Source organism: Trichosurus vulpecula, chromosome 3 (assembly GCF_011100635.1).
Source record: "Trichosurus vulpecula isolate mTriVul1 chromosome 3, mTriVul1.pri, whole genome shotgun sequence".
NCBI classification, from domain to species: domain Eukaryota; kingdom Metazoa; phylum Chordata; class Mammalia; order Diprotodontia; family Phalangeridae; genus Trichosurus; species Trichosurus vulpecula.
Genome location: NC_050575.1, coordinates 432,872,233 through 432,883,775, shown reverse-complemented (window position 1 = coordinate 432,883,775; position 11,543 = coordinate 432,872,233). Strand labels below are relative to the sequence as shown.

Below are 11,543 nucleotides of genomic sequence, written 5' to 3'. Positions count from 1 at the left end.
ATTAACTAAAAATCACATCCTGAGACTGTGAGCTAAATCAGGGAAAGGCATCTGGACCTTGCTGTAAGGAAGGTCTTTTGGTCCTTCTAATTGTCATAGTCTGTAAGCCTCAGAGAAGCTCTACGTAGCCACAGTAAGGCCAGCAGAACACCAAATGTTGCTGATAACTTTGAGATGATGTGGCTATGTTAAGGAAAACCGAGGTGGCACAGATAAGAGTTGGTCTGTCCCCCACCAAAACTCTATAAAAATGAAGCTCCCAAAGTCCTGCCCCTGAGCACTTTTCCATCTCCAAAGGGTCCATGCTGCTCAGGTGCTCCCAACTCCAGTCCATGCTCATGCTCAAACACTTACTGGTTGCGTGCTGGGCCCTGTACTAAGTGCTGTGGATACAAAGAAAGGCTAGACTAGCCTCTGCCCTCAAGGAGTTCCCATTCTTCTGAGAGAGACAATCCATAAATAAATAGATTATTACGGGATACATAGAGCACAGATGGGGTTGAGCTGAGAGTGGAAGGCTCTGGCAGCTGAGGTCTTGCAAAGGTCCATGGGAGGCAGCATGTGAGCTGACGTGACATGCATAGGAGACACACTTAACGGTTGGATTTCTAACTGTAGCCTCATGCCCTCTCCATTCTGCTTGTTTAACTAACCCGTGGGGAAACTTGTCCAGCTAATTCCGAGGCCAAGAAAACTAAACTCAGACCCGCCCATCCAACTCCTAAACCGGAGATAAGCTACTGAACTCCACCCCAGCTGGGGGAGGGCCGGATGTAGAACGAGGCCGACGGGGGCGGGGCTTGCTTTGCTTCCGCCAATGGAAGCACGCGAGGGTGCGGAGAGCTGGTGGTAGGAAGCAGGTCAGTAGGTGTGGATTAGGCCAGGTCCTATCGCAGCTCGCGCGCTTGATTCCCGCAAGGAAGGCGGCGACCGCGTCCTGAAAGGGCAGAGTCCGGCCAGCGTTAGGTGAGACTACGGGGAGAGAGGCGACATGGAGGGCATCCTGGGCCGGACCCTTTGCATCGTGACCGGGGCCTCCCGGGGCTTCGGCCGCAGCCTGGCCCAGCTGCTGGCCCCGAGGTTGGCCGCCGGCTCGGCGCTGATGCTGACCGCCCGCAACAAAGAGGCCCTGCGGACGCTGTCCGACGAGCTGGGGAAGGCGAAGCCGGACCTGCAGGTGCTGTGCGTGTCTGCCGATCTGGGCAGCGAGGCCGGGCTGCAGCGGCTGCTGGAGGCGTTGCCCCGGCCACCGGACTTGCAGCGGCTCCTGCTGATCAACAACGCTGGTAATGGCCCCCGGAATGGGGGAGGGGGAGGAAGTGGGGCGGGGGACAGGGTCAGGCCGGGCAGACCCGCGCTCCATCCTGCAGGTGTTGTCCACTGCCCCTTTGAATTGAGCTCTTCTGTTCCATAAGCATTTGTTGGGCTCCTAGATCAGAGTGGGAAGGACCTCAGTAACCGTCTAGTGGAACCCGGAATTCCGTCTACACCATCCCCAAGCCGGTCTCTTCCATCGGGTTCTGGGGTACCCTGGCCATTGCAGGCCACAACTCTACTCCTGAGAAACTCTTCCCTGACCTTGAGCCTCACTTGGCCTCTGTACAGTTCCACCTATTGTGCTCCTCGTCCTGCCCGAACACAACCGGACTGATGCCTAGTCCCTGGGATATCTATCCCTTCAGAGACTTGAAGACAGCTGCCCTGTCCCCTGGGCCCCCACCTCTTGTCCAGGCAAAACAACCTCAGTTCCTTCAATGAATAACGACTTGGACTTGTCAACTCTGAAATGATCAAAGAATCACAGAGGTTATGTGACCGCTATTAACTCTGAAAATACCAAAGAGCTGACACAGGTCATCCCAACCACAATTAACTCAGAAAAATGAAATAAAACCGAATAGCTAACAGCGGTTCTAAACAAAAAGGTTTCTTTCTTCCTTGGGGGAGGGAAACTAGACACATGTTCAGGGGCCTCCTCTGTAGGAGACCCGATTTACGGAGGTCAAGCCTTGATACATTTAGCAGTGTCTAGGCAGTGAACTGTAATCCTGACAATGAGAGGAAAAAGAAACAGTGAGACAAGTTGGATGCCTAGCAGAGCTTCCTGACCAGAACATGGTTCCTCCGGTGCTTGTCCCAGCTCAGGGTGTACCTGGGGCTGGTATGGAAACAATTGTGGGGTTTTTCTGCTGCAGAGTTCATCCAGAGGGTGAGGGCAAATGATTGTTGCTATGCCAAGCTCAGGACACAGGTTGCCTGCTGGACTTCAGCTCTGGAAACCAGGGTGTCTCCTAGTAGTAGAAAGGGAGGAGTAAAAATAGAGGAGTGGTGTTGGCATGGGGATTCTGAGAGGATGAGTATGAGATACTTAATCCACTGTTTTGTTAAATTACTAGGAAAATTATATGTACAGGATTCCCCTAATATGCTGTGCTCTATGTCCTTCACTTCTCTTTCAGGATGTGGGCAGCATGTTTCCTTGTAAGTCCTCTGGAATTACAATTGGTCGTTGCACTGATCAGAATTCCTAAGTCTTTCAAAGTTTTTTTCTTTATCATATTATTGTCTTGGTATAAATTGTTCTCCTGATTCCGTTCCCTTCAGACTGCATCAGTTCATACAAGTCTTCCCAGGTTTCTCTGAAGCCCTGTATTTCATAATTTCTTAAGGTGCCACCATAGTATTCCATCACACTTATATACCATAACTTGTTCAGCCATTTTTTTGTCTTTCTTCACATTAGCAGCATTTGTGTCCCAAGCAGAAAGAACCTAGGTGTTCCTGACTCCAAGCCTCACCCTGTGAGCTCTATACCAGGAGTTCTTAACATTTTAATGTATCATGGACCCTGTTGGCAATCTGGGGAAGCCTCTGGACCCCTTTTCAGTCTGTTTTTACATGAACAAAATGCATATGTTTACCAAGGGAACCAATTCTATTCCAATGCAATGGTCAAAAAACCGTTGAAGGACCCCAGATTAAAGATTAAAGATGGTCTGCATCAAGCTTCCTTTCATGGGAAGACCATTAAATCATCAAACATAGACTTCCTGCCCATTTCCAGGCTCTGGAAGCAAATCTGAAGGGCAGTGGGGAGGGGCTCCTGGCCAGGCCCTGTGGGATTCCTGAGGTTTGTTTTTTTAATTTTTTTTTAAGGTTCCTTAGGGGATGTGTCTAAAAATGTTGTGGACTTTGCTGACCCAGCAGAAGTCAATGACTACTGGGCCCTGAATGTGACTTCCACTCTTTGTCTGACCTCTGGGGTGCTCAGGGCCTTCCCCCCCAGCCCTGGCCTGAAAAGAACTGTGGTCAACATCTCCTCCCTCTGTGCTGTGAAACCCTTCAAAAGCTGGAGCCTCTACTGTGCTGGCAAGGCTGCCCGAAACATGATGTTCAGTGTCTTGGCAGAGGAAGAACCCAGTGTGCGGGTGCTGAGCTATGCCCCAGGTAGGAGTGCATGTGGCCACCTCTCTGCCCCCAATCTGGCTCTCTCTAGGCACCCAGGTGCCTGTTGTTCCTCCCTCCACACCCAGAGTAGAATTCCATTGACATCTGTGATTCTGTTAGGGGGCGAGTTAGAGCCGAGCCCTGCCCTCTTGGGACCTCCATGCCTAGGGCCTGCTGAGATAAACTCAGGGCTCTGAGATATGAGTGGAGCCAGGAGCAGGGGTCTCGCCTTTGTTGCCTCCTTAGCAATTCCAGGTCGTTGCCTGGACCTGCTTGACCACATGGCACTTCCGGCTATCTGACTGGGCTTGCCAGAGCACATGGAACTTCTGGTTCTTTGCCTGGACTGCCTGTCCGAAGGGAACTTCGGGTTAGCATGGAAAGAAAAGGGGAGGAGAGTTGGCAGGACCAGGGCACCCCTAATGCCTACATAACCAAAGATATAAAAATGCTGCTTGCTGAAAGAATAAACCAAGGCACTCAACACCTTTGGCTCCCGCCCCATTCATTGTCTGCGAGATCAGGCCCTTCGCTAGGCAAAGGCCTGGGTCTTGGTGGGGTAACAGACCCCCCAAGTTAGATGTTGAGGTGGAGGACCTCAACACCCAGGTGCCTGTTGTTCCTCCCTCCACACCCAGAGTAGAATTCCATTGATATCCATGATTCCTTGTGGGCATGTCCTTCTTACAGAAAGTATTGGCTAAGGGGCTTTGAAGGATATAGTCTGGGGTGGAGAAACTTGGAAATGGTTTGGAGGATGAGGGTAGTGATGTTGTAATCCCTGGAATGGAAACATCCCCTTGCCCACTTGTACTATCCCCTTATAAAAACAGCCTCTCCTCCACTCCAGCACACTCTCTAATCACTACCAGTCATGTTGTCTTCTCTATTATTGCAGGATCATAGATTTAGAGCTTTAAGGGACCTCAGAGGCCTTTGAGTGCAACCCTTTCTTTGTACAGAGGAGTATACTGGGGCCCAGAGTGCTTATGAGACTTGCCCAGGGTCACACAGCTAGTTAATTGCCTGACACAGGATTTGAACCCAGGTCTTCTGGACTTTAAGTCCAGTGCCCTTTTCTACTAGGAAATTCTGCCTCTCCTTAGTGAGTAAGGTCTTAAGTCTCCACAGCTGCCAAGTTACCTGTGCCCTGTCCTTAAGAAAAAGTCCCCAAACATTTATTGAGTATCACATGTGGGCAGTAGCAATCATTGGGGCACCTTACTCTGTGCCCTCCCAGAGGAGGTGTGCTAGGCAGGTGCTAGTACCCCAGTGACTAGAGGAAGGGGAGAAGACACCCAAGAAGTGGAAGGCATGACCCATGCCCTTAGTACTAATGATGACTAGTAACTGATAGCTAGCATTTTTAAAGCCCTTCAAGGTTTGCAAAGTGCTCCCACCCATATTATCTCTTTTGATTATCAGGAGGCCTGTGGGAGGTAGAGGAAGCTGAGACTGAGAGATGTTATTTGTCTAGGCTGACTCAGCCAGTTAAGCATCTGAGGCAGTATTAGGACTCTGATTTTCCTGATCCCAGGGCTAGTCCTTTCTCCACTCCCCCATCTCACTGCATAAAGGGGGAGGTGTCCAGGGCTCAGATGCTCAGTCCTCTTCCAGTCCTGATCCATCCCACGCAGTCATGGGCCCCAGCCATGAGTCCTTGCTACACTGTTCTTTCCTGTGTTCCCCCAGGCCCTCTGGACACAGACATGTACCAGGAAGCTGAACAGAAAACCAAGGACTTGGATATGCGGCAGGCAGTGAACAACATAAGGGAGCGCCAGTCCCTGCTAGACTGTGCTGTTTCTGCCCAGAAGCTCCTGGACCTGCTGGTTGGGGACACCTTTGAGTCAGGGGCCCACACTGATTTCTTTGATAAGTAGGACTGGCTGCCCTCCACCACCTAGGGGCACCCCCCTCCTCTGCCATCCTGTCCTCTCCCTCTTCTCTTCACAAGTGCCTAGCAAAGGATACATCTCAGATACATCTCTCAAGCTTTCCACCCAGACAGGGGTACATGACTTAGTAGAGAAGCCCTTCATTGGGAAGCAGAGGACCTTCCCTATGTCAGCCAGGTTGTAATGGGCCAAGCTGGGATTTGAACCAAGTACTCAGATTCCCCATCCAGGGCTCTCCACTCTGCCATAATGTGCCCTCCTTCCTCCATGCACTTGGATATCTTATTTGGCTTTCACTGAGACAGACTCTTGTCTCCAATCTATATTGTCCCCCTCCCCTGTACAGTGCCCCCCCCTTACCAAAGAATCCCCTGGGGCCCCAGCTTACTGAGTGCAGGTTACTGAGGCTGAGAGTGTTAGGGGTGGAGTGAAGGGAATGTGTCAAGGAGTCTGTTGGGGAATTAGGGGGTAAAAAGGGAGACCATGCTTGTCGGGAGGTGATTCTCTGACCCCCTCAAAGACTCAGGAAGGCACAATGGATGCTATGCTAGGCTTGAAGTCAGCAATATCTGAGTTCAAATCCAGCCACTGACATCTATAGTGAGACTCTGGACATGTCACTTTATGTCTGTACCTCAGGCAGCTCCCTAAGACCTGAATCTGAATTCCTAGACTGGTTACCATCTGCCTTGATCAAGGTTGCTCTTATGTTGAAATCTCATGTCATTCCTGTATGAAAGAGAGAGGGAGAGATGGAGAGAGAGGAGGGAGGGAAGGAGAAGGAAGGAAGGAAGGAAGTAAAGATGGAAGGAAGGAATGCTGAATTATCTCTTCTTCGCTTTCTACTTCTACCCCTTGTATAAGTTGTAAGATCTTTAGCGGTGGAAATGTGTTTCTGCTTTCCCTTGTGACTGACTACCCGAGCCTCAGAGAATACAATAAATGTTGAAAAAGTATTCTTGCATACATCCCCTCCTTCGTCCATTCAGGAAGCATTGACTGAGGGCCTGCACTTTGGGGGATACAAAAACAGAAATGGAACAATCCCTGCCTTCAAAGAGCTTACATTCTATCAAGGGAAATATATGTGTTTTCAGTGTGATTGTTCACTCATATAAGGAATTCCTGGGTGAGGACACTCCCTTTATCAGTGTAGCTGGCAGCTCCTCTCTTACTCAGTTTTTGAGAGTTGTCTGGAGCATTGAGATCCTTGTTCTGTGTCCAGGACCCCACAGTCAGGAAGTGTCAGAGAAAGGACTTGATCCCTGGTGTTCCTGGTGCTCAGTCTAATTCTTTCCACTAGGCCACAATGTTTTTCATGAATATGTAAGTAGATACAAAATAAATACAAGGTATATTAGGAAGGCAGAATTTATGATTTCAAAGAGAATCTCATATGTGCCTAAAAGGTCCGGAACCGCAGGATATAAGGAATTCTCTAGGCAGAAGGCAGGAGAACTAAAGCATGTATTTACACTCCACAATAACAAGCCCACAAACCAGCGTCCCCATTTTGATATTTTCATCAAAAGCTTCCAGGCCCAATAAGTCCGCCTTACAAGGGTAATCAGAAGGCCACAGAGAAGCGAGATGGTATAAGGCAAAATCGTATACATGCTTCCCCTCTACCGTAAGAAGATTACCCACTAGCCTCTAGTCAGCTCTGCTACCGGCAGCTCAGCTTCGGCTGTAGGTGTCTCTGGCTCCAACCGGAAAAGGAAAGGAGGATCTTCAAGCTGTCCTCTCCCCTCTTATAGAGTTTTTGACATCATCAAGCACTGCCTGAACGACCAGGGCCGATTGGTTCTTGACTTGGCCCCTCCCCCAGCGTAGACCACATTAACACACCTCCCCTCAGCCAGCGCCACGACTCATCACACAGGAAGCTCTGGTCCTGCCCCGGAAGAGCAATCCCCAGCGTCCGGGGAAGCTCAACGAGGCGAGCTGAGTCATTCAAAGAAAACAAAGTCCATTCTGTCTACACAAAGCCATTGGAGCAAATTTGCAGAATAGAAAATAAACCCACATATATCATCAGCATTTGTATGTATTACCAAATGCAGGAATTGTGGGCATTGAGTGAACTCTACTGACTCCATCTTGTGACTCAGTTCTGGAGGTAGTTCAGTTCCCTTTCTATTTAATTGTGGATCTATTCCAATTTCTGTCTTTTGTGAAAATTTATTACATTGTTAGAACCTTGTCCTGTGTGGCTAGGAAGCTGGACCACCTTTACTTGCTGCTTTGAGACCCTTAATGCAGGACATAACCTTTGGTGATCTGAAGAGTGATGCAAGGAGTTTTCTCACAATTATTCATCTCAAGACACCCATACTTCTTCCCTAAAAATTAGCACCATAGTGGTCAATCCATTGCTGTTTCCTTGTTCCTTTATTAAATACAGTCACTTGGGGGGAATGAGACACCTCCGTTTCTGATTTCAGGGAGTTTCATCTGTTTTTTCCCCATTCCCAACTCAGTCACTAATCTTTCCTCCATTTAATATTTCCTGCATTTACATTTTATATCATGGTTAATTGTTTTCTTTAAATTAATTGGTCTTCTTGGATCACTTATTTTCAATGCATAAAATCGGTTTTCCCCTGTTTCAGGGTCCAGGGCAAGGTCAGGTGGCCTGGTCCCAAATTATTATGCAATTGGCATGCACTGCTTAATAAATCAATATGCTTAGAAGCTCAACCTTGATTTCCTCAGTCATTTCATCTTTAACCTGCCAGTTTTTGGCAAGGAAAGCTAGATCGAATCAGGACTCTGACCCCCAGGACCACAGCTTTCAGAAAAGCTCCTCAGAGTACTCTGGCTAATCTTTCACCAAAGGACTTGTCTGTGGAAGACTGCCCCCAGGGATTGGACTCTCCTAAATTTTGGATTCTTCCAAGGTAAGATTAAGGCTTACCCTCACACTACTGGGGAAAGTTTACCCTCACCCTGAAGATTGGGGAAAGATTACTCCCTTTAAGGAAAGAATGGATTGCAATAATGGTGAAACACTAGAAGGATTCCCCTTTGGATACAATTTCTTTTGGTGTGAGTGCAGGGAAGTATATGCTGCTATAGTGACATCCCCTTAGGGAAATTCTTATTGGCCTGGAATTTCCCATACAAGGGTGGAGCTCTCAAATTAGGTTAAAATATATGAAACTCCAAATGGATGCCAAAATTGGCCTGAAGAAGGGATTTTTAACTTTGGAAGAAATAAGGAGGCTAGTATGTGTTTGTCTTATCATTTTGTCTGTATTTTTGTTTCTTTATAAAATTCAGAAAAAAAAAATCTTTGTCTTGTGTGGTGTTCAGTAGGTGGCACAGTGGATAGAACACTGCCCTGGAGTCAGAAAAATCATCTTCCCAAGTTCAGATCTGGCCTCATACACTAGCTGTGTGACCCAGGGCAAGTCACTTAACCCTGTTGGCCTCAGTTTCCTCATCTGTGAAATCAATTGGAGAAGAAAATGGTAAACTACTCCAGTATCTTTGCCAAGAAAACCCCAAATGGGACACAAAAAGAGACACAATTGAAGAATGACTGAACAAAAAGAAAAGAGCTCAAAAAAGGATTTCAAAAATAAACAAGAGAATTAGAGAGAAAATTGGGAAAGGCAATGAAATTGATGCAAGAAAATCATGAACAAAGAGCCGACAGCTTGGTAAAGGAGGCATCAAATATGTACCGAAGAAAATAACACTTTTGGAAACAACAGGGCAAATGGTAAAGGAGGCACAAAAATACAATGAAGAGAAGAACTCCTTAAAAAGTATAATTGGCCAAATGGAAAAAGATTTTCAAAAATTCACTGAAGAGAAGGATTCCTTAAAATGAAAATTGGGCAAGTGGAAGCTAATGGTTCCATGAGACATCAAGAAACAATAAAACAAAAATCAAAAGAATAAGAGAATAGGAATTGTGAAATATCCCATTGGAAATAATAGCTGACCTGGAAAATAAACCTGGGGAATGTTTACCCTCACCCTGAATGCTGGGGAAAGATTACTCCCTTTAAGGAAAGGATGGATTGCAGTAATAGTAAAACACTGAAGATATAATTTAAGAATTAACAGACTACCTGAAAGCCATGATCAACAAAAGAGCCTAGACATCATCTTTCAAGAAATTATCAAGAAATATTTCCCTGATATTCCAGAACCCAGAGGGTTAAATAGAAATGGAAAGAATCCACCAATCATCTCTGGAAAGAGATTCCCCAAATGAAAACTCCCAGGAATATTATAGCCAAATTCCTGAGCTCACAGGTCAAGGAGAAAATATTGTAGGTAGACAATAAGAAATAATTCAAATACTACACACAAGGAGTGCACAAGATTTAACAGCTTCTACATTAAAGGACTGGAAGGGTTGGAATCTGATATGCTGGAGGGCAAAAGAGCTAGGATTACAACCAAGAATCCCCTACCCCTCAAAACTGAGCATAATTCTTCTGGGTGAAAAATAGACATCAATGAAATAAAAGACTTTGTAGAATTCCTGATCAAAAGACCAGAGCAGAATAGAAAATTTGACTGTCCAATACAGGACTCAAGAGAAGCCTAAAACAAGGTTAAACTGTTTACTTTGCTACATGGGAAGATACTTGTAACTCCTAAGAACTTTATCATTATTAGGGAATTCGAAGGAGTATACAGAGACAGAGGGCATGGATATGAGTTGAATATGATGCGAAGAGTATCTTAAAAAAATTAAGGGGTGAGGAAGAGGAATGCACTAGAAGGTCAAATAGGGAAGTAGAATTGGGTAAATTATTTCACATAAAAGAGGCATGAAAGAGCTTTTATAGTGGAGGGGAAAATGGGGGAAATGAGAGGGGAGCTGGTGAACCTTACTCTCATTAGAATTGGTTCAAAGAAGGGGTAACATATACACTGACTTTGGTATAGAAATCTTACCCTACAGGAAAGTAGGAGAGGAAGGGATAAGTGTGGGGGGGCTGATAGAAGGGAGGACAGATTGGGGGAGGTGGTAGTCAGAAGTAAAATTTTGAGAATGGACAGGAGAGAGAGAAAAGAGAAGAACTGGGGGAATAGGGTGGAGGGAAATACACAGTAATCATAACTTGAAAAACAATTCCAAGTGTCTCTGATAAAGGCCTCATTTCTCAAGTATATGGAGAACTGAGTCAAATGTATAAAATTTACAAAAATAAGAACCATTTCTGAATTGATAAATGGTCAAAGGATGTGAACAGGCAGTTTTCTTATTTTTCCCCAGTTTGTTTTTAAAACTTGAGCTCTAAATTCTCTCCCTTTTTCCCTCCCCGTCCCCTCATTGAGAAGGCAAGCAATTCGATATAGGTTATATATATATAACCTATGTGTATATATATATATATATATATATATATATATATATATATATATATATGTCATTATGCAAAACGTATCCATCATAGTCATGTTGTGAAAGAAAACATAGCCAAAAAAGAAAGTTAAAAAAGTATTCTTCAATCTGTATTCAGACACCATACGTTCTTTCTCTGAGAATGGGAAGCATTTTTCATCATAAGTCCTTCACCGTTGTCTTGAATTGTTGTATTACTGAGAATAGTTGTCATTCACAGGTTACAACATTGCTGTTACTTTTTACGCAGTGCAGTTCACTTTGCATCAGCCTGTGCAAATCTTTCCAGGTTTTTCTGAGAGCATCCTGCTCATCATTTCTTATAGTACAAATTTTATTCCATCATAATCACATACCACAACTTGTTCAACCATTCCCCAGTTGGACATCCCCTCAATTTCTAATTCTTTGTCCCCAGAAAAGAGCTGCTATAAATATTTTTTGCACATAGAGGTCTTTTTCCCTTTTTTAAAATGTCTTTTGAGATACAGACCTAGTAGTGGTATTGCTAGGTCAAAAGGGTATGCCTGGTTTTGGTATGCTCTTTGGGCATAGTTCCAAATTGCTCTATAGAATCAGTTTACAATTCCATTAATGTCTCATTTTTCCCACATTCTTTCCAACATTTGCCATTTGTCTTTTCTCTCCTATTAGCCAATCTAATACGTATGAGGTGGTACCTCAGAATTGGTTTAATTTGCATTTCTCCAATTAATAGGAAATAAGAGTATTTTTTCTTATGGCTATTGACAGCTTTGATTACTTCATCTGAAAACTGATCAGATATTTTGATCATATATCAATTGGGGAATGGTTCTCATTTTTAT

General features: G+C 45.4%; 1 protein-coding gene across 1 annotated transcript; it reads left to right on the top strand.

Annotated features, from left to right (window-relative positions):
* Positions 1-828: 828 nt before the first annotated feature.
* On the top strand, positions 829-6,301 carry LOC118841910 (sepiapterin reductase-like). Its single transcript, XM_036749606.1, has 3 exons — positions 829-1,286; positions 3,157-3,447; positions 5,140-6,301. The coding sequence occupies exons 1-3, from the start codon at positions 992-994 to the stop codon at positions 5,328-5,330; spliced, it is 777 nt and encodes a 258-aa protein (XP_036605501.1). The 5' UTR covers positions 829-991; the 3' UTR covers positions 5,331-6,301.
* Positions 6,302-11,543: the final 5,242 nt, after the last annotated feature.